We start from the raw sequence: 24038 nt of genomic DNA, 5'->3' as shown, positions 1-24038 counted from the left end.
ATATCAAAAACACAAAAAAATTAGTTGCTTTACTTTATTTCATTTGTCTTGTTTACTTTACTCTATTCTGTTTGCTTAGTTTACTTTTATTACTGCTACAATGGGTACTCCTGAAAATACTAAGGTGTGTGATTTCACTAGCACAAATAATAATGATTTTATAAGTACTCCTATTGCTGCACCTGCTACTACAGCAGAATCTTATGAAATTAAATCTGCTTTACTAAATCTTGTTATGAGAGAGCAATTTTCTGGTGTTAGTACTGATGATGCTGCTGCCCATCTTAATAATTTTGTTGAACTTTGTGAAATGAAAAAGTATAAGGATATAGATGGTGATATTATAAAACTGAAACTGTTTCCTTTCTCATTAGGAGGAAGAGCTAAAGATTGGTTGCTTTCTTTGCCTAAAAATAGTATTGATTCATGGACTAAATGTAAAGATGCTTTTATTGGTAAATATTATCCTCCTGCTAAGATTATATCTTTGAGAAGTAGCATTATGAATTTTAAGCAATTTGATAATGAACATGTTGCTCAAGCGTGGGAGAGAATGAAATCTTTAGTAAAGAATTGCCCTACCCATGGACTAACTACTTGGATGATCATCCAAACCTTTTATGCAGGATTGAATTTTTCCTCAAGGAACCTATTGGATTCAGCTGCTGGAGGCACTTTTATGTCCATCACCTTGGGCGCCGCAACAAAGCTTCTTAATGATATGATGATCAATTACTCTGAATGGCTTACTGAAAGAACTCCTCAAGGTAAGAAGGTAAATTCTGTTGAAGAAACCTCTTCTTTGGGTGATAAGATTGATGCTATTATGTCTATGCTTGCAAATGCTAGATCTCATATTGATCCTAATAATGTTCCTTTAGCTTCATTGGTTGCTCAAGAAGAGCATGTTGATGTGAATTTCATTAAGAATAATAATTTCAACAACAATGCTTATAGGAATAATTATGGTAACAACAACTATAGGCCATATCCTTCTAATGGGAGTGGTCATGGTAATTCTTATGGTAATTCTTACAACAATAATAAGAGTGTACCCTCTGGTCTTGAAGGCATGCTTAAAGAATTTATTAGTACACAAACTGCTTTTAATAAAACTGTTGAGGAAAAGCTTGGTAAAATTGATGTTTTTGCTTCTAAGGTTGATAGTCTTGCTCTTGATGTTGATCTTTTAAAACTGAAAGTTATGCATGAGGAAGTTAAAGATGCTAAGTTTGCTAAAACAAATGTCATCCAAGTTCGAATTAATGATAATATTACAATGTTGGCTGAATTGCATGCTAGGTGGGATAGAGAAGAAAAAGAAAAACTTGCTAAAGAGAATAATGTAGATAAAGTTTGGACTATTACCACCACTAGTAATGTTGATTCTTCACATGTTGTTAAACCTCCTACTATCAATGGTAAAATAATTGGTGTTGGCAATGTTTCTACCCCTAGTACAAAGCGTGCAAAATTGCCTGAAACTGCTGAAACTGTTTGTGATAATAGTGCTGAAATTTTTCAGATTATGATGATTGCCATATTACTGAAGTTATAAAGTTCCTACAAAAACTTGCTAGAATTCCTAATGCTAGTGCTACAAATTTAGCCTTTACAAAACATATTACAAATGCTCTCATTAAAGCTAGGGAAGAGAAATTAAAACTTGAAGCTTCTATTCCTAGGAAGTTGCAAGATGGTTGGGAGCCCATCATTAAGATGAAATTCAATGATTTTGATTGTAATACTTTATGTGATCTTGGTGCAAGTATTTCTGTTATGCCTAAGAAAGTTTATGATATGCTTGACTTGCCACCATTGAAAAATTGTTATTTGGATGTTAATCTTGCTGATAATTCTCTAAAGAAACCTTTGGGGAGGATTGATAATGTTCGCATTACGGTTAACAATAACCTTGTCCCCGTTGATTTTGTTGTTTTGGATATCGAATGCAATGCATCTTGTCCTATTGTCTTGGGAAGACCCTTTCTTCGAACTGTTGGTGTTGTTATTGAAATGAAAGAAGGAAATATTAAGTATCAATTTCCTCTCAAGAAAGGTATGGAACACTTCCCTAGAAAGAGAATGAAGTTGCCTTTTGATTCTATTATTAGAACAAATTATGATGTTGATGCTTCTTCTCTTGATGTTACTTGATTTGCACTTTCTGCGCCTAGCTGAAAGGCGTTAAACAAAAGCACTTCTTGGGAGATAACCCATGGTTTTATTTTACTACTGTTTTGTTGAGTCTTGGAAGTTGTTACTACTGTAGCAACCTCTCCTTATCATGTTTTTGTGCCAACTAAAGTCTCTATGGTAAAGTTGATACTAGATTTGGATTGCTGCGCAGAAATAGAATTGCTGTCTGTCACGAATTTGCGTAGATCTCTCTGTAGAAAAATCAAAAACATCTGACAATTTATGTGCGTGATCCTCAGATATGTACGCAACTTTCATTAGTTTTGAGTTTTTCCGTCTGAGCAAGTTAAGTGCCTCAGAAAAATTCGTCTTTACGGACTGTTCTGTTTTGACAGATTCTGCCTTTTATTTCGCATTGCCTCTTTTACTATGTTGAATGGATTTCTTTGTTCCATTAACTTTCAGTAGCTTTGTGCAATGTCCAGAAGTGTTAACAATGATTATGTCACCTCTGAATATGCGAATTTTTGATTATGCACTAACCCTCTAATAAGTTTGCTTAAAGTTTGGTGTGGAGGAAGTTTTCAAGGGTCAAGAGAAGAGGATGATACAATATGATCAAGAAGAGTGAAAAGTCTAAGCTTGGGGATGCCCCCGTGGTTCATCCCTGCATATTTCAAGAAGACTTAAGCATCTAAGCTTGGGGATGCCCAAGGCATCCCCTTCTTCATCGACAACTTATCAGGTCACTTCTAGTGAAACTATATTTTTATTCCATCACATCTTATGTTCTTTACTTGGAGCGTCTGTTTGCTTTTATTTTTGTTTTGGTTTGAATAAAGTTGGATCCCACCATCCTTGTATCGGAGATATTACGCTCCGCTTTTTCATATGGAACACTTGTGTTCTTAATTATGCTTTAATGTTCATGGCGAAGGCTGAAAACTGCTTTGTTAATTGCTATTTGGTTGGAATCAGAAAATGCTTCATATGGTCTTGAATAACTTGATGCTTGGCAATTGTTTTGAGCTCTCATAGATCATGTTTAAGCTCTTGCATCATGTAGTTTAATCTATTAGTGGAGAACTACCATAGAGCTTGTTGAAATTTGGTTTGCATGATTGGCCTCTCTAAGGTCTAGATATTTTCTGGTAAAAGTGTTTGAACAACAAGGAAGACAGTGTAGAGTCTTATAATGCTTGCAATATGTTCTTGTGTAAGTTTTGCTGTACCTGTTCATACTTGTGTTTGCTTCAAACAACCTTGCTAGCCCAAAGCCTTTTACTGAGAGGAAATGCTTCTCGTGCATCCAAACACCTTGAGCCAAAACCCATGCCATTTGTGTCCACCATATCTACCTACTATGTGGTATTTTTCTGCCATTCCAAAGTAAATTACTTGAGTGCTACCTTTAAAATTTCATTCCTTTGTCTTTGCAATATATAGCTCATGGGAAAATAGCTTAAAAACTATTGTGGTGATGAATATGTAGCTATGTGTTCTAGTTCTTATAAGTTGCTTGTTGAGCAGTAACCATGTTTCTGGGGACGCCATCAACTTTTTACACCTTTGTTGAATATCATGTGAGTTGCTATGCATGTTCGTCTTGTCTGAAGTAAGGGTGATTTATCATGATCAAATGGTTTGAGTATGCATATGTTAGAGAAGAACATTGGGCCGCTAACCAAAGCCATGTATCATGGTGGAAGTTTTCAGTTTGGACATTCATCCTCAATCTCTTATGAGAATATTATTTGTTGTTGAATGCTTATGCATTAAAGAGGAGTCCATTATCTGTTTTCTATGTTGTCCCGGTATGGATGTCCTAAGTTGAGATCTATTAAAAACGAGAAATCAAATGCGATTTATCTCCTTGGACCTTTGTACGGGCGGCATAGAGGTACCCCTTTGTGACACTTGGTTGAAACATATGTTATGCAATGATAATCCATGTAAATCCAAGCTAATTAGGAAGAGGTGCGGGCACTATTGGTATTCTATGCATGAGGCTTGCAACTTGTAGGAAGTATTATGCATAACACATATGAATTATTACTACCGTTGACAAAATTGTTTCTATGTTTTCAAAATAAAAGCTCTAGCACAAAAATAGTAATCCATGCTTCCCTCTACGAAGGGCCATTCTTTTACTTTATGTTGAGTCAGTTTACCTACTTCTTTCTATCTTAGAAGCAAACACTTGTGTTAACTGTGTGCATTGATTCTTACTTGTTTACTTATTGCACTTGTTATATTACTGTATGTTGACAATTATCCATGAGATATACATGTTACAAGTTGAAAGCAACTGCTGAAACTTAATCATCCTTTGTGTTGCTTCAATGCCTTCTACTTTGAATCTATTGCTTTATGAGTTAGCTCTTATGCAAGTCTTTTTGATACTTGTCTTGAAAGTACTATTCATGAAAAGTTTTGCTATATGATTCAGTTGTTTAGTCATTATCTCTTTGTTAGCAATATATTGCTTTGAATCACTCAATTCATCTCATATGCTTTACAATAATGTTGATCAAGATTATGTTGGTAGCATGTCACTTCAGAAATTATTGTTGTTATCGTTTACCTACTCGAGGGCGAGTAGGAACTAAGCTTGGGGATCCTTGATACGTCTGAAACGTATCTATAATTTCTTATGTTCCATGCTACTTTTATGACAATACTCACATGTTTTATACACACTTTACATCATTATTATGCATTTTCCGGCACTAACCTATTAACAAGATGCCGAAGCGCCAGTTGCTGTTTTCTGCTGTTTTTGGTTTCAGAAATCCTACAAAGGAAATATTCTTGGAATTGGACGAAATCAACGCCCAGGGTCTTATTTTTCCACGGAGCTTCCAGAAGACCGAAGGGGATACGAAGTGGGGCCACGAGGTGGCCACACCACAAGGCGGCGCGGCCAAGGAGGGGCCCGCGCCGCCCTATGGTGTGAGCCCCTTGGGCGCCCCCCTGCGTTGCCCTTCCGCCTACTTAAACTCTCCGTCGCGAAAACCCTATTACCGAGAGCCACGATACGGAAATACTTCCAGAGACGCCGCCGCCGCCAATCCCATCTCGGGGGATTCAGGAGATCGCCTCCGGCACCTTGCCGGAGAGGGGAATCATCACCGGAGGGCTCTACATCACCATGCCCGCCTCCGGATTGATGCGTGAGTAGTTCATCCTTGGACTATGGGTCCATAGCAGTAGCTAGATGGTTGTCTTCTCCTCTTGTGCTATCATGTTTAGATCTTGTGAGCTGCCTAACATGATCAAGATCATCTATTTGTAATGCTATATGTTGTGTTTGGTGGGATCCGATGAATATAGAATACTATGTCAAGTTGATTATCAATCTATCATATATGTGTTGTTTATGTTCTTGCATGCTCTCCGTTGCTAGTAGAGGCTCTGGCCAAGTTGATACTTGTAACTCCAAGAGGGAGTATTTATGCTCGATAGTGGGTTCATGCCTCCATTGAATCTGGGACAGTGACAGAAAGTTCTAAGGTTGTGGATGTGCTGTTGCTATTAGGGATAAAACATCAATGCTTTGTCTAAGGATATTTGTGTTGATTACATTACGCACCATACTTAATGCAATTGTCTGTTGTTTGCAACTTAATACTGGAAGGGGTGCGGATGCTAACCTGAAGGTGGACTATTTAGGCATAGATGCATGCTGGATGGCGGTCTATGTTCTTTGTCGTAATGCCCTGATTAAATCTCATAGTGATCATCATGATATGTATATGAATCTTTATTTGTCAATTGCCCACCTGTAATTTGTTCACCCAGCATGTTATTTATCTTATTGGAGAGACACCACTAGTGAACTGTGGACCCCGGTCCATTCTTTTACATCTGAAATATAATCTACTGCAATCTCTGTTTTCTGTTGTTCTTCGCAAACAAACATCATTCTCCACACCATACGTTTAATCCTTTGTTTTCAGCAAGCCGGTGAGATTGACAACCTCACTGTTACGTTGGGGCAAAGTATTTTGATTGTGTTGTGCAGGTTCCACGTTGGCGCCGGAATCCCTGGTGTTGCGCCGCACTACACTCCTTCACCAACAACTTTCACGTGGCCCTTGACTCCTACTGGTTCGATAAACCTTGGTTTCATACTGAGGGAAACTTGCTTCTATACGCATCACACCTTCCACTTGGGGTTCCCAACGAACGTGGGCTTCACGCGTTATCAATTAGTTAAACCAAACGGCATTACTAACCACTCATATAAACCGAACTTAGTTTTAAACGATGTTTTCCATTCATCTCCTAATTGCATACGAATCTGGTGGTAACCACTACGCAAATCAACTTTAGAGAACATAATAGAACCACTCAATTCATCAAGCATATCATCTAAACGAGGTATAGGATGAAGGTATCGAATGGTAATATTATTAATAGCTCTACAATCAGTACACATGCGTGAAGAACCATCTTTCTTAGGTACCAAGATAATAGGAACAACACATGGACTAAGAGATTCACGAATGTAACCTTTATCTTGTAGAACCTGAATTTGTCGTTGAATCCTTGGTCTCTTCAGGATTGGTATGATATGGCGCACGGTTGGGCAGCGAAGCACCTGGAATCAAGTCAATCTGGTGTCCTATCCCACAGATAGGTGGTAGTCCAGGTGGAACATCTTGTGGGAACACATCAATGAATTCCCGCAAAAGGTTAGCAACCGCATGTGGCAAAGAAGGAGACATATCCTCAAATGAAAACAAAACTTCTTTGCAAATAATAGCATAGCATTGAGTAGTGTTCACATCAAGTTCAACAATATCAGATTTGCTAGTAAGCAAACAAGGATTTTTCAAACGAATTTCAGTAGCATGGTTTGAATCAGATTTAGTATTAGTCTTATGTGGCACACAACCTGCAGCAACAATCTGATTTTCACTCTTAGTTTCTCCTCGTTTTTTACTCTACTAGCTCTAGCATGATCATCTTTTAATATTTGTTCAGGAGTCATTGGTTTGAGACCAATTTTCTTTCCATCATGCATTAGAGAATACTGATTAGTTCTACCATGATGAACAGATTCTCTATCAAATTGCCAAGGTCTACCAAGTAACAAAGAACAAGCTTGCATAGGTACAACATCACAATCAACAAAATCAGAATATGTACCAATAGTAAAATGCACACGTGTAGTTCTTGTTACCTTGAGCTTCCGAGAGCTCTCAAACCATTGAATGTAATATGGATGTGTGCACTGTCGTGTGGGTAGAGAAAGCTTCTCCACCATGTCAATGCTAGCCAGATTATTACAACTCCCTCCATCAATGATGATCCATATAGCTCGCTCTTTTACAACGCCTCTTGTTTGGAACAGATTGTGGCGTTGATCATGCTCAGATTTGCTCAATTGCACGCTCAACACACGCTGTGCAACTAAGCTCCTGTACTGATCAGCAGTGTCAGCTTCCATTACCTCCATCTCTCTCTCAGAATCAGAATTAGCACCATCGCGTGCAGCAATAAGGGCCAATGTATCTTCATCAAAGTCACTTGCAGAATCATATTCTCCATCTTCACGCACCAACATCACACGCTTGGTTCAGCATTCTCTTTCTATGTGTCCAAATCCCAAGCATTTGCGACATTGAATGTCGCGTGTCTTCCCCGTGGAGGCCATGGAAGAGGAACTCCGAGGAGGACCAACGGATAGTGGTGGAGTAGCAGCAGGTGGTGCTCGTGATGCAGGCGCGGTGTACTTGGAGGTAGAAGGTGCTGATGCAGCCCCACGAGATGGTGGCGCTGATTGTCGCGGAGTCCACGACGATGTACGACCTGCAGAAATATTAGCTCTCCTCCATGGTGGTTGACGATCCTGCACTTCACGTTCAGCTTTGCAAGCAAGATGAAACAAGCGAGTAATAGTGTTGTACTCCTTATAATCTAAGATATGCTGAATCTCTTTATTCAAACCACCAAAGAAACGTGCAAGCATAGCCTCATTATCCTCTACAATACCACAGCGAATCATGCCAGTTTAAAATTCTTGATAATAGTCTTCTACATAATTTTTCCCTTGTTCTAAGCGAGACAATTTTTTAAGCAAATCTCGCTGATAATATGGAGGAACAAAACGAGTACGCATAGCAAGTTTTAAACCAACCCAGGTAGTAGGAATATTAGCATGATGTACTCGACAATGTTCAGACCACCAAATAGATGCAAAATCTGTGAACTCACAAGTAGCAGCACTAACACGCAAGTGATCAGGGTATTTTAAACATGCAAAGCGTTGTTCTACTTCCAATTCCCATGTAAGATATGCATCAGGATTATATCTACCCTCAAATGGCGGAATATTCAGTTCCAGTTTAGCAACATGATCATCATCATTACGTACCGGGCGTGGAGGTGGGCGAGCGTTGCGGTTCAGTTGTCGTGGACGACCAGGTGCATGTTGTTCGACTTCCTCGCCGTCCAGCATGTTCTCGTCGACCTGCTCGTCCGCGTCCCCTTCATAATCTTCGTAGCCTTCATCAGAAGGCGCGTCATGTGCGGCTGCTACAGCAGGAGCGGTACCCGCATGCACATCCGCACGAGGAACGCGGCGTGCGCGTCGTCGCACGTTGTCGCGAGGTGGCGGCAACCGAGTCAAGAGCTCCTGGAACTTGGCGTCGAGCTTGGAGTTGAAAACTGCCTCGAGGCCATCCAGCTTGTCCAGCGCGTCGGTGAGTTTGGCATCCACGTCACCAATGCGCGCCTCGGTGTCACGTGCATGCCCGCCCAAAAGGTGGGTGAAGTGAGCATGCAACTCCTCACTCGTCATCTTGGCCGGGTCAACAGCGGCCGGTGTAGGTCCTGACATGGTTAGTACTCAAAAAGCACAAATGTATACGCCTACAAACTACGGAATATGGTGGTTCACGCGCAATTCGTCAAGCGAAATACAAAGCTCTTACAAGTTCTTACCAAACAGGAGGAAGGTGATACGGCAACCAACAAGGATCAGCGTCTTCAAAGATTGCCAAAGCGATTACCAGGTGTCGACACAGTGCACGTGGAGACAATATATAGAGCTGTAGGAAGGCTAATATGGTAGCAAACGGCAATTGTCAAAACAACAATGCAATATTGAAAGTATGCTGAACAACGGTACTGTGCTGGTCCTAGGCTAGACCGTACTAGAGACGCGAGCCTAGAACACTAACAAGGTCACGGCGCGACACACACGCAACTAGCAGCGATGAGGTGGCGGTGATGTGGCGAATCGAGATGCAAAAAATCACTATGATGGCAAGTGTCTCAAACTGATCCCCGAGGTCTAAAAACAGTATAGCCTCAGAAAAAAAAAATTGTCGAATTTTTCGGGAGTGCTCCGGAAAGCGCGCAGGTGCCAAAAAAATGTCGCTATAACGCCCAGTGGCGAAAAGTGATCGCCAAAGTGAAAAACCAATGTAGCCAGAAATTTTTTTTGGAGGCGTTTCCAGATTTTTTTTTTGCTCTCCTTCCAATTACTTACTGGCGGCCGAAAATTATCTCACGAAATTTTTTCTACAGCACAGACGAAATTAGAAGGCAACAGCTAAGAAGGAAAACAAATAAAACCTAATTCTACTCGGACTCTGTCGCGGCAGAGAAAGAACAACAATCCGTGTCGCGGTAGGATACGGGGTATATGGCAGGTGTATATGGTGATGGCAGAAGTATATGGCAGGTGTATATGGCGATGGCGGAAGTATATGGCAGGTGTATATGGCGATGGCGGAAGTATATGGCAGGTGTATATGGTAGTGGCAGAAGTATATGGTGGGAGATGATCTGCGAGCGATGCGAGTATGCGGCGGCGGCGTAACTACTATGATCAGAACTCGAAACTCTAAAGGAACTAGACGCTAAGACCAGTAACTCGACATGAAGATGCAGACACAAATTCAACTATGCAAAACTGAAAAGACAATGCAAGGCGTGGCAGGGGGTTTATGGGATGATGATCTAAAACCCTAACAGTATTTTTGGCTTTTTCGTGGTTTATGGGTATGATGGCAGATGCAATCTACACTAGGAAAACTGTAAATTCTCACCGAGCAGCCTGAACTCTGATACCACTTGATAGGGCAAAGGTGTCCGATCTTTTGATGCGAGTGTGATAACGTCGATTTGTTGGTGGAGTTCGTGCTTGACGATCCGACTACACGTGCAAAGCTCGTGCGCCAATGCAATCGCTAGGACAATTTCCAGGAGTTACTGATCTTGCGGATGCACGATCAGCCTGACCAGCGAGGGTCTTAAACCTGAAATCGAGAACAAGTAAGAACTAAAGATGCAATCAAAATTATTGCGGATATAGATGAAAGCTTTATTGAAAAGGTGGGATTCCGAATAGTCGGTCTTGTTCTGGGCGTTGGCCTCAAAAGAAGTACACGAGAGTTGCAGCAATGGCTAACTTTTAATCTAATCAAAATCCGAGTCTAAACGTGACAACTATGGGGGTATTTAAAGGAGGAAAAGGTGGGGTTTCGGCCAGCCATGCATATGGTGGCCGAACCAAACTCTAGAAGGCCTTTCCCCCTGCAATACGGACTCTAAAAAGTGGCTGACTTAAATCCCGCGAAAATTACATGGGCCTGGCCCAAAACTAATGGTGTCGCAGCACCATGGACTCATGTGGACGAAATTATGAAGTGGAGAACTCTATATTTCGTCCATGTCTTTATCTCCAATTATGGTGGCTTCAAAGTTCTGTAATCTCCACTCGCAGCATCTTCTTCAATCCTCACATGTTTGCTGCCATCTCCTCCATGTGTGATCATGCTCCAATGCTTGTCCCTCTCATCCATGCTAGGTCCATCATTCCTAAGAGTAACAAACACATCTGATTTAGGCAGCATCATATTCTCATGTATGTGAGGAATAGTTCCAAGAAACGAAAGTACATGATAGTTAAGTTGTTTGGCATGAGCTCGAGTGATTGGTCCTTGAATTTGTGTGGCTGTAGGTACAACGGTTGTATCAATAGATGGGATGTCCTCATCAACCCCCCACTAGGTGCGGCATACGATCTTTTCAGAGGCGAGCGGCACAGGGGATTTGTGGCGCGTGGCTATGGTGGCCTGGAGTGCAGGGGAAACAGTCGTGGCCGGCGACAGTTGGTGAGAGGGCGCTGCAGTTAGGCGAAATCTAGGCGAGAGCGCTGCAGTGCCAGATGCACGGCGGTTGTGGCGAGGCGGAGGCGTGCGCGCTGGGTGAGCGGGCAGGTGGTTCCGGAGACGCGCGCAGCGAGCGGAGATGTGGTGGTTCGACTAGCAGCATGGGCGGCGGGATTTCGAGAGGAATCGAAGGTATTGGGCTGAGAAAAATTGGGGAAGTGTAGATCAACACCCAAGACAACAGATTTGTGGACCAAACCACAAAAACCACAACAATCCTGAGATCCAAATTCGAGCTATTTTTTGGGATATTTTTTAGAAAATTTTTTGGGCGAAAATGGAGAGAGTGGGGGTGAAATTCGGGGCAACCTAGAGCTCTTATACCATATGATGAAGGCTAAGCCTCAATTGTGTGGCCTGATCTCAAAAATTAACCAAGACCACGCGGGGGTGAGGGATGAAAACAAAGAACAAACAACAACATGATGAACACATGCATAAATAGCCCGATACAATCTGTTTTGCTCTCAATATCCTAAGCCACCGTCCCGATATAATCACTCAAGGGAAAGACATGAGGTAGAATCCCTGATCAAGGGATAGATATGCAATCAATAGAATCACTCATATGAGAGACCGAAGTAGAATTACACAAGTGAGAGATCGATCACATAAAGAGGGCCTTGGATACAACTCTAAGATTTGTGTCTAAGAGAGGAGGGGGCTTCCCTAACCCACTAGGGATGGAGGCACAAACCAAGTCTCCCTTATGAAGGGAGAGGTGGGTGCCTATTTATAGTCTAAGGGCAAATGGGGATGTGAAGAGGTAAGTTACAACACAAAGACACGCAGGGCCGGAAGTTCCAGTCATAGGGAGTGGTAGTACCGCTAAGGCGGTAGTACCGACCAAGTCGGGCGGTACTACCGCCCTAGAGCGTCTAACTCCTATTCTTCCTTCTCTTCCATGCTTCCCTGATGTCGGACTTGAACGTAATTCTTGATGATGACCATGATGCGGCAAAAACCGAAGGTCAGACTGAATCACTAGAGCATGTGGTGTCGCCAGTGACGGGCCTAGACAATTTTCATAGTGTCTCACCTAACGAGAAGAGGAAGAGAAGGACAGATTATTTCTAGTTCAATTTATGTTATCTCCAACTTCTTCAATCGTAAGTAGTGGCACAAATGTAGGCTATGGAACGCAGTGGCCAAGTTCTGCGGGTAGGCAACATCCGTTGGGCATGTTAAAGTCACAGACTCTAATATTCAGCCGATTCTTCTCTGAAACACGATTTTTCATCTGAAACTTGTCGTTCCAGATATATACGTCGGCCAGGAAGCTCGCCAGAGTCCATGTAAGCAGCGTCGCTGAGCCCGGGCACGTGCCCATGGTGCATGGACGCTAAATTCGCCCCTGGGTGTCGCCACCACCAGGGCCGGGACAACATAATTCGGGACCCTGTGCGTAATTCTAAAATGGGCCCTATCTCTTTTAAAAAATTAACTATTCAACAATTATAATGTATAGTATGTCATAATATTTTACATATAAATTGGATACATTAACAAACATACCTATCAACTCCCATCTTCATAATGTTTATTTAAACATCATCATTGTTTGAGATTTTTCAAAATGAAATCTTCAATAACATCCTCGTAATTAATCTTCTCCAACACTTTACTTCCAAGTGATATTGTGGCCAAATAATTGAGTCTTTGTTGTGTCATCGTAATATGAATGTTTCAATCCAATTAGCTCAGCCACATGAATGTGCAATACTTGCATTATGAAAACAATCATGCCCGAAAAAATCATAACTTCTATATGGGCACAAGATTTATGCTTTCTCATGATGACTCGAACTTGATTGTTCAAACACAAGTTACGAAAGGATGAATAAAAATTAATTAAGCAGATGCGACGAGTTGAAGTATAACCAAGGAGGCATGGGCTGATATTAATCAGGAATTCTTACCTAGAGCTGAGAAGAAAAGATGTAGAACAAATACAAACGCACCTAGAAGGGTTAGATTCGGTCACGGATTCATATTTGCTGATAACCGTGAGAAGTCAAGCAGGAACGAGGTGACTCGGCGTCGGCATGTTGAGCCCTCGAGGTTTCTCGCGTCGTGACTCCTAATCGATCCATGGCAACGACGATTTCAGGCTGGCTAGCATCGATGATGGGAGTTGGGAATCGGGAGGCCTCTATTTTTGCGTAAGAATAATAAAGGCCCAGGGAAGGCCGACATGTCTAGCATTTATAACTTCCCAAGCGAACAAAGTCTCACCTAATAGGTTTTTTTTTTTTCTGGCAGCGTTGTATACCTATGCCAAAATTTGGGGCCCCTAGAGAATTTGGGCCCTGTGCAACCGCACAGTTGGCACTCCTGCTGGCCCGGGCCTGGCCACCACGAGATGTCGAGAAGATCGTTTTGAAGAAGATAACATCAAGGAAGAATAAAATGAACTAGCTTTGACAAGTTATAGGTGTTGCCGACTCACTAAAATACTTATGCTATGTGCCTACGTTGGTCCTTTTGTGATGCAACCAAAGACATCAAATTTGTACTCCTATTGTGATGCAACCAAAGACATCAATTTCTGCTCCTTTGGCTATGGTGGAGTTGAGTGTTCACTGAACATTATCATTTACATCTGCTTATTTCATATTTGTAATGTCTGTCATTGATTAATTTAGTTTGTAGGAAAATGCTGTAAAAATTGCGTCAGATTCAAAGTGCGAAGGGAGAGAGATGAGAGATGAGAGGGCAGGGGCAAAGTAGTCACAGCTGGTCTAAGATTAGAGTGAGAAACCTGTTAAATTCAAAGTAGGGCATTTCAGCAAAAGGATAAAGTAAAACGGGGCATTTCAGCAATGCCAAAGAAAACCGTTTGGGGCAAATGACAAAGTAAAGTGGGGCATTTTATCAAATAGCCCACATACCTTCCCCTCTCGAACCACGCGGCGAAGCCTTCCTGCCACCGCTCCCCCTCTGCCCCTCTGCTGGAGTGCAGTGCAGACCCATCCGGACTTTGACGATTTTCCGTTGGCAAGGAGCACAGCTCCCTAGCATGAGGAGCTGGGGTGGCCGCCCCGAGTCGTTCCTTTTCGCATCGTTCGTCGCCGCCTCTTGCCTTCTCCTCGTGTCCGGATCGGATCAGGTACTGCTTTATCAGTATTACCCCCTTTCCTCTTGCTGGATTACAGATTCGTGAGTGCAATTCTCGATTTGTCAGCCGTTGCGCTGCAAATGGTAGTTATTTTCGTGTCTGATTAATCTTTAAGTTCATTAGAATTTTTTTTTGCGTCAAATCTAGAGCTTGATCTGTATTTGTGGGTAGTATTCGGTCGAACCCAATGGTACGTGGTTTATTCTGGGCGTTCCTCAACAAGGTCTAGCCATCTTTTTATCCCAGTGATTCTTGTGACGTTTCTTGGAAGAATCTTAGCAAGTTATAGGATTTCGAGGCTCAACGCAGTCTGCCAACACCCACGAGCTTATCCAACTAGTTTTGCATGAAAAAATTGATATGTGATTCATGGTTCGCGTGCAAGTGACAATTTGCTAACGCAGTACTAGTGATCCAAATTGTGTCACAGTACTGCCGTGCGTTATGGCAATTACTATATCGTGTCAAACTACTACTTCATCTGGCCGGACTAGCTTCTTTGCATGCCTTCCATGAGTTCTTTCTAGAATAACAACACCCTTTGGGTTTCATATATATGAACTGGATCAATAATTGGCTTTCATCTCTGCGAATATTCAGATATTAATTATGTATAAGCATGTTGTGGCCTACGTAAAAAGATCAAAATTGTTACTAGGATTCTTTTGATGTACAGTGAGTACCATATTCCTCTGGGCTGGCTAATTTGACTTTTTTTTGATCTAGGAATTCCATGGAGGGACTGGATCCAGGTACCAAACTAAGTTGTTACAGATTAAACTGTGACTTATCGATAATTTTTTATTCTGGGCATCCCACATTAAATAAGTTCCTCATTCTATTTTTCTGCGCATGGCAATTCAAGTAAGGTCCTCACCCCGATCCTCCTAAAGTTACTCATTACCTATAACCTGTTAGAGCCTCTTGACCGGTGGAGGTACCTGTGGGCTGTGGCCAGGAGGCACTAGCGGGCAGACCAGATGTCTGTGGTGGGGTAACTGAAACAGGTCAATAATAGGGGTAGTGGAAATCGTCATTTATGGAAAAAATATTGATAAGTTGCCTTTACGTGACCTCATAGCCTCATAATATAGGACATGTCGTTACATATGGAGGTCAAGAACACTCATTACTAACTGGAATCTAAACTAGAACTACTCAAACTTAACAAGCTTAACCTGATACCACTCTAGATGATCAAACAGTTGCGTCTCTTATTCTGATCCAAACAGATAGGGACTACGTCTTTAGCCTGCCACCAGCTGGGCCTATATCCCAGCTGTAATGAATTCCCCACGTAACATAATCCTAAGAAAAGAAACACCAGAAACAGACTTGTCGACTCATGGAATCTTAAATGTTTTATGTAGAGTCTTGGGACACAATACTGAAGAGTTTTGTGTTTTCACTTGATGCCAGATTACTTCACCAAATAAAGTCACACGAGGTGCATTGCTCAAGAGAAAGGAGCCGTGCAGCTTGGAAAGCTGTTGACGAGGTAAGATATGCAATGCAATGTGACTGCTCACTGCATCTGTGCATCCATAATGACATTACAGGTTCAACTCTCTCTCTCTTTATGCAGTATTTGATGCCATTTGTGGAAAAGGAGAAATATGAACTCCCAAGCAAATGCAGGCTTCATCCTGAAAATGATATGTTTCGGGAACAAGAGCAACATAAGATCCATTTTGATATTAACGAGTGGCGCTGTGGCTTCTGCAAGAAATCTTTTCGGGCAGAGAAATTTATCGACCAGCATTTTGCAAACCGGCACAATAATCTGGTCGATAATGTATGCTTCTTACTGGCTGTCATGATTTCTTCCATTTTATGTCATTTTCCTAGGCTTGCACTCCAAGTTCTCATACTAGCAAGTTAGCTTGTTTGATCTATCATGGTCACTTCAACTTGTGCATTCGTTTTTATGTCGAGTCATGAACTGCTAAATCTTGAATCCTTAGAGTCAAGGAAGATGCTTGGCAGATCTTTGTGGTGCACTTCACTGTGATCTGGCTATGGAGTTCAAGAAACCAAAGAGTAAATGTAATGCTGCTGCAGCTGCAAGGAACCGCCATCTTTGTGAGGTTCTCATCATTTTGTTTGAACTGCCCTAAATATCTTTGTTTGGCCCATTTTTTGCTACTCTTGTAGGCTTGTTGCATACATGAAACATTCATAGATTCATACGTATTCCTATGCTTATATGTAGGTTTGCGTTAGATAACAACTAGATGTATTTTATTGCTCCCTTTTGTCTGTATCTATTGTGATCTTGTCTTTTTCCTGAAAAAGATACTGTTCGGCACTTTGATACTGATAAGCAAAGCATCAGTTCATGCATTCCTTTCATGCTGTTGTGCTTGTATTGTTTATTCGGTGCAATTGTGTGAACTTCTATTTACTATTGACATTTACATGTTTATCTACCTATGAATCAACTATTAGAAATTGGTTGTTGTACCTGCCGCGTCTAAACACTATAAGATGATCATGACTGTGAGAGAACTATGAAAGATTGCTTCAATTTCCGTTGTGTTCATTTAATATTATTTGGTGTTTTCGTTAATATTGTCAAATAGTTGATGCGTTATATGCCTATATAGATAGCATTTAAGGAGTATTTTCAGTGTCAGTATTGAACTCCCTTCTGCTTCTGTTAACAGAGCCTTGCAGACAGTTGCTTTCCTATTAATCAAGGGCATTCTGCCAGCCGGCTTCATGGTGAGTTAAACGCTAGGACCTATACTCGAAAGCTCTCAAATGTTCGCTTCTTTCTGATACAACCTGTTTACAGAATTTTTCTTGCACCAATTCTGTGATGCTCACACATGCAACGGGCGCTCCAAACCCTTCCCCAAAGGTGGCAGGGTGAGCAAACTTTTACCAAAAAACTTTGTTGCAAATATTAATTCTGAACTTAGTGCTAGCTTTTGTAATATCCAATTAAGCTTCATCTGAACAACATTACCAACATTACCTTTTAATGCAGATGGTAGCATAAGTTAACGTCATTTTTTCCCGAACAAATTGATGTGTTATTAAGCTTTTATTTCTTTTCCGTAAGGTGTGATCGTTCATTTTAGGAAAATTATGGAGTTACCCCATGGGGAATTAGCAGCACCCACAAATGATATAAATACTACTGTTGCTTTAGCTTTACTCACGTCAGCAGCATATTTTTATGCGGGTCTTAGCGAAAAAGGATTGAGCTATTTCGAGAAATATATTAAACCAATTCCAATCTGTAAATCTTCAGATTCATAGATTTCTTATGGTGTGCAACTGTGTACCTTTCTGAATAACTACAATCAACATTGGTACGCAGTGCAATTTGAGAATCTAATTCTATCACATAGCATGATAGTTTCAAAATGTTTGTTGTTGATGAAAATCGAAAATAGCTTCGCGCCTGTCATTATCTAGAATTGTGGAACATAGATGGTAATTTATAAATTATAAAGTATTAGAAAAGCTTCCAACTTATTGTTACCTTTTACCCCATTGTGCAGAAACAAACAAATAGATTCTACCTGGCTCTCTGCATCTTGACGTTGCTGCTTTTGCCACTGTTCTATCTCATAGTATTTTTGCACCAGAGGTTTGCGGCACTTTTTGAATATGATCCTTTTTTTTCACCTTCAACATTTCCAGCATTTTTCTCATATTTATTGTTCAGGGAAATGAAGAAAGGAGATAAAGTTTTTGAACGAATTGCAAAACGTGCGCACAAGAAAAAGCCATCCTAGTTGTAAGATCCCTTCCTGCTCATTACCCAAGCATCTTAGTGATCGATTCATCATTTACCTTTTGATGGCAATTTGATAGTCTTGTTTTGTCCATTCGTACATTCCTCCCCCATTTCCTTCAAGATGATTTCTCTCAAGTTTTGATATCTGCTGTTTAGATTGTCATATGGAAAATGTGTGTTTCATCTCGGAGGTGGGTTACTGCTTGGTCCAAATTGATTCCTAGAAGCACTTATCTAAAATTAGCCTGTGTAATTTTAGAGAGGTTGCAGAAGATATTCAAACCGGAACATTATTGACCTCGGCAATTAGCTCCTGGAATGCGGAGATTACATGACTTGTACTATTGTACAACATTCTGTGTATGGGAAAGTTCAAAGCTGTGTCGATGGTATCCCTGTATCTTGGCCAGAATTGAGTTCTCTACTGGTGCTGTAGATTGTGGATTAGGAGCGTTTACATAATTTTCTGTAATTATTGGAGGGCTATCTGTGATGTTCATAAGAGTGTTCAGTCTCTTCTGAGAGGATTCGGTCCATATGCATCAACAGATTACTCCAGGAACAGATTATAAGTGTCACATCGTCACTCTGATTAGACCTGTCCTGCAATGAAATGGAATTAAAATATGTTCTTTCAAACAAACCATAGTTCAAAAACGTTTCGTTTTGGCATGGCAATATAAAATTAAAGAAAAAAAGATGGATATTCCTTCCACGCACTTCCACTTCACGGTGAAACAATTCAACTCCACTTTTTTAGGGGAAACAAGTCAACTGCCCTTTTTAGGGGAAACAGCAGCAATCTATTAATTAAAGAGGTATTAGCACCTGGTACAACAACTTTAGGAGGAGCAAATTCATACAAGAACTTGCAAAAGTGAATGTTGTAGTGCACAAACTTGCATTGAGGGAGCAAATAGGTACAAAAGCAATGAGAAGGTGACATGTGGCATTGAAATTTTTACAAAAAGCCCAATGTATGTCTTTTCTTTTGAACTTGAGACCCTGAGCTGCATTTCACACAGTTCCCACCTGTAAGTGGCTTGCACAAATAATTAAAAACTATTACCTCCATCCCAAGGCTTAAGGCCTATATTTTTTTTTCAGAAAGTCAAACTATGTTAAGTTTGACTAAGTATTTATCAAAAATCATTAACATGAAAAGTACAAAATCAATATCATTAGATAGATATTGAAATATATTTTCATACGGTATCTACAAAATATCATATTTGTTCATAAATTCTTCTAAAGGTTTGGTCAAACTTTACTTTGTTTAACTTTCTAAAAAAATATAGACCTTAAACCTTGTGATGGAGGTAGTATATCGGACTGAGCCTTTGAACTCGAGAACAAACACCACAACAAACACAAAGATACCAGTACACCACGAGTACCACCATATGCCATTTCTTGGACATTGCCCTCTTCTAGAAGCGTTTCCTTAGTTTGCCCCGTATGATTTCCTTCGTCAGCTGTCATCCGTTGTTTGTCCGTGAGGCTTCCGTTTGCACCACAATGCGTTCGTATTGGTGAAGGAAAAGATAGAAAGTTAGAAACCAGCGACTATAAAGGAAACGGGTGTCCAACATATGCACGGCTCCTCCCGAAGTCCTATGTAGTTCCGATTGTTTTCTTGATAATCCATGCATCTATAAATTAGCACCCAGCTAAGCCTACGCCCTCAAGATCGAGCTCCAAGCGGCAAGCGCTGAGCTGAACGATTCATGGCCAAGGTCACGGCCGGCATCATGTCCAGCTCTGGATCCTTCTCCGCTCGTGTCGGCAACTTATGCGTGCCCGCGTTCTTTTTTTTTAGAACAAGGGTAGGGTGCTGAGCACCCTAATGCATTACTCATAGACATTGTACAGATACGAGCATTGTTCCTGACAGAGACACTCTGTTGATTGCTACAGAGACAGGGCAGGAAGAGCTACTATGAGTAGTATTATTGCAAGTACTTGTAGGCGAAACTCTACGCCGAGTTGTGGCCTGATGAGCAAAGGAATGCGCAATGGCATTGAGGCTTCGACTGATGTGCTTGATCCTGGGATGCAAAGGATTCAATCTTTCGTTAAATTGCACAGCTTGTCTCCGAATCTCCCAAAGGACGGTGAGATTTGATCGTCCATTCTCCTGTACAGCTGTCGCCAGGTTGAGGTTACCTGTGAAAAAGAAAGGTTCCTGTAACATAAGAGAGGAGGCGATGTCTGATGCAAGTAGTAGTCCTTCTGCTTCTGCCTGAATTGGGAAGGAAACTGGAGTGGACTTGGCTGATACAAACACGTCAGTAGTTTGTAGGCCATTCTTCCATGAAATGTGTATTCCAATGCCTGCCTTTGAAGGTTGTGCATTTGGCCTATTCTTCCAGGCTGCATCAACAAAAACTTTGGGTCCAGAATATGATAGCTCAGGTGGAGTTAGCAGAGGTTTAACAGGTAGAGCTGGTGCTGTATGAACCTGGAGGCTGTTAAGCAAGGCATTTGTTCTTATGATCACTTGATTAGGTTGGCCATTTAAATTGTTAAAGAGCTTCTCATTCCTCATTTTCCAAAGATACCAGAGGAAAGTGAAAATGTTTGTGAGGTTGATATGTGGGTGGTCCAAAGCTAGGAGATGCAACACAATAGTATGAACATCATGAGAGTTTTGTGCAATTAAATCCATTCTAAGATACCAGGGAGGATGGAACCAAGCAGCTCTAGCAAAAGTACAGGTGAAGAAAAGATGCACATCATTTTCTTGTAGACCACACCTGCAACAAATATTTGAAATATGTTTTGAGTACCTTGATGCTCTTTCTCCAGTGGGAATAGCTTGTCTGATAATTCTCCATGCAAATGTCTTGATTCTAGGCAGCAGTTCCTTATTGTCCCAGACCTTGTGTAGGAGATGAAGTGCTCTGTTATCTGGTGGAACTGGCTTAGGAGAACCTGCATCATGAAGAGCTTGGAGGCAAACTTTATAAGCAGATTTAGTATTGCATTTGCCATTTGGTGTTAATCTCCAGCATAGAATATCAGTATCATCAAAAGGAATAACTTGGACAGCTTTAATTGCTTCAGCAGTATTTCTTTGAAAAAGGTTATTTATGTGTCCAATATTCCATTTCTTTGTATTAGGAATCCAAAGATCCTTTACCATAGCAGGATAAGTAAAATGAGGCTCTTGAACAATAAGATCATCGTAGATATTTTCCCAAGAGGTATACCAGGGATTGCTCCAAATAGATATGTTTCCTTGTGACACTTGGTAGAAGGAATTTTGTTTCATGAGATGCATTATTTTCATAACAGAAGTCCAGTAGGCAGATTTAGGTAAATTTGACTTTGCTCTCCAGATGGCAGTGTCATGAAAATATTTTGACTTGAGAATTAAATGAATTTGACTCTGTGGGTTCTCTGCTATTCTCCAGATGGAAGTAAGAATGAGAGCCTAATTAACTGCTGTAAGGTTTCTAATGCCTAATCCACCTTCCTTCCTTGGGGCACAAATATTTTTCCAGGCTGCTAAGCAAAGAGGCTTATGATCAGGGTCATTGTTTATGCCAGTCCACCAAAAAGTCCTTATAATAGCAGTAATCTTTGCATGAAACTTTTTGAAAAAAATGATGTTGGACATGTAGTAAACTGGAATAGAGGAGAAAACTGACTTAATTAGCTCGAGTCTTGCCGCATGGGAAAGAGATTTGGCTTTGTAAGTTGACAGTTTGGATTTGAATTTTGTTAAGACGAAGTTATATGCTTCAGAACGATTTGTTGCTGGTAGGATGAGAGGGTGACCAAGATGGATAAAGGCTTCATTGATATCAGGGACATTAAAAATGCCCTTAAATTGATTTTTGGTATCATTGTCAACAGATTTACTAAAAAGGATCCCTGATTTACTCCAGTTGGGGATTTGACCTGAGTGTTGGCAAAAGTTATGGAGAATGTGTTTTATAGCCAGGCCTTCATCTTGGGTTGCATTACCACAAATAATAAGATCGTCTGCAAATAGGAGGGAGTGAATGGGAGGGCAGTTTGGCCCCAGGGTTATGCCATTTAGAGCAGCCTGTGAAAGGCCATGCTGAAGCTGGATGGATAATTCGTTAATTGCAAGCACAAAAAGGTATGGGGAAATGGGACAGCCTTGTCTAACTCCTCTGGAACTGGTGAAATTTTGATAAGCCTGACCATTGATAATAACTGAGAAAGAAGGGGTTGAAATACAGGCATGTATGAGATTTATGAAATGATCATGCAGACCTTTACGAGCAAGAGCCAAGAGAATAAAATTCCATTCTAGGCGATCAAAAGCTTTGGCAAGATCAATTTTAAGCATGAAAGCCTTTTGTTTCCAAGAGGAAAGCTGGAAGGAATGAGTTATTTCTTGGGCAATAATGATGTTATCACTGATTCTTCTCCCTTCTATGAAAGCTTGTTGGGATTGATGAATATGATCAGGCAGGTGATGCTTAAGCCTATTTGCTAGACATTTAGTGCTAATTTTGTAGATAACATTGCAAAGGCTTATAGGTCTGTAATCAGCAGGGACCTGAGATACCAGCTTTTTGGGAATGAGGGCAATATGAGTTTTGTTTGATTGAGGAGGCAGAATACCAGTATGGAAGAAATTATTGATAAGAGCATGCACATCATCACCTATCCAATTCCAAGTGGCAAGGTAAAATTCAACATTAAAGCCATCAGGGCCTGGGGAAGCATTTCTCTTCATACCTTTTAGTATTTCCCAAATTTCCTCTTTTGTGGGAATTGAGTCAGTGAAGTCATTGGTTTGGGGAGGAGAAGTGGGAATTGTAGGAGCAGCTTGTTGCACTGATTGAGAGGAAGAGATGGATCTGAAATAGAGCACAAAGGTATTTGCAATTTGGTCAGGCATAAAATGAGTTACATTTTGTTCATCAGTAACAGAGACAATGGAACTTCTCCTTCTCCTTCTTGCAACTGCTCTATGGAAAAAAGCAGTATTTCTGTCACCATCTATAGCCCAACTTTTCTTTGCTCTCTGCACATAGAAGTCATTCAGCTTAGTAGTAGTTTGTTCATACCTTGTGACCAAGTGTTGTTCCTTAGAAAGATCTTGTTGATTAATGGGAGCACTTTGGAGAGTTAAAATTTCCTGTTCTAGTTCCTTAAGTTCCTCCTAAAGAGGCTTTTTCTTCTTGCACCAAATTTTCAGAGAGTTTGCCAAATGATTAGTTCTATTATGGTAGGCCTTCCCTTTTGATTGATTCCATGTGTTCTTAGCATAAGATTGGAAGTCTTCTTCTTTTAACCACCAGTTCTCAAATTTAAAGTGTGTTGTTGTCTTATTAGTTTTTCCATTGGTGGAAAGAAGAATGGGAGCATGATCACTGAAGCTGTAAATAAGAGGCATGTTGTAGACTTTTGTTATGGGATAATTCACACACCACTGATTATTAGCTAGGCATCTGTCTAGACGTTGAAATAAAGGAGTAGAAGAAAAACGTCTATTCGTCCAAGTGTAGGCAGGCCCATTGTAACCAAGATCAAATAAACCAGCTTTTTTACAAGATTTTTAAACATAGCCATTCTCAAGTGGTTGACATTATCATTGCTTTTCTCAGATTCATACATAATATCATTCATGTCACCTAGGCATACGATAGGGAGGTTGCTATGAACACTAGCAAAATCTGCAACCTGATTCCAAATAGTACTGGTATAATTATGGTAAGGATCCCCATATATACAAGCTAGACCAAAGGAAGTATTAGTTGATTTATCCCTTGCTACTGCGAGAATGAGATGGAAGGAGTCCATGTGGATAGAAACATCCAACTCGTCAGTCCACAAAAGCCAGAGGCCTCCAGATCTT

The 24038-nt window shown here is 40.8% G+C and overlaps 1 protein-coding gene across 2 annotated transcripts; it reads left to right on the top strand.

Moving 5' to 3' along the window:
- The first annotated feature begins 14184 nt into the window (after nt 1-14184).
- Nucleotides 14185-18774, top strand: LOC127300719 (uncharacterized). Of its 2 annotated transcripts, XM_051330878.2 has the most exons (11): nt 14185-14436; nt 15172-15197; nt 15865-15943; nt 16031-16240; nt 16410-16532; nt 17112-17169; nt 17243-17316; nt 17958-18046; nt 18125-18196; nt 18353-18387; nt 18456-18774. In XM_051330878.2, exons 1-9 carry the CDS (start codon nt 14347-14349, stop codon nt 18192-18194), a joined length of 819 nt encoding a protein of 272 aa, XP_051186838.1. In that variant the 5' UTR covers nt 14185-14346; the 3' UTR covers nt 18195-18196; nt 18353-18387; nt 18456-18774. The 2 variants fall into 2 exon arrangements, with proteins under 2 accessions (XP_051186838.1, XP_051186837.1); XM_051330877.2 differs by lacking the exon at nt 18353-18387.
- Nucleotides 18775-24038: the final 5264 nt, after the last annotated feature.

The sequence above is a fragment of the Lolium perenne genome, chromosome 5, assembly GCF_019359855.2.
Source record: "Lolium perenne isolate Kyuss_39 chromosome 5, Kyuss_2.0, whole genome shotgun sequence".
NCBI lineage: Eukaryota > Viridiplantae > Streptophyta > Magnoliopsida > Poales > Poaceae > Lolium > Lolium perenne.
The sequence above is the reverse complement of the archived record's forward strand: the minus strand, read 5'-3'. Positions and strand labels throughout refer to the sequence as shown.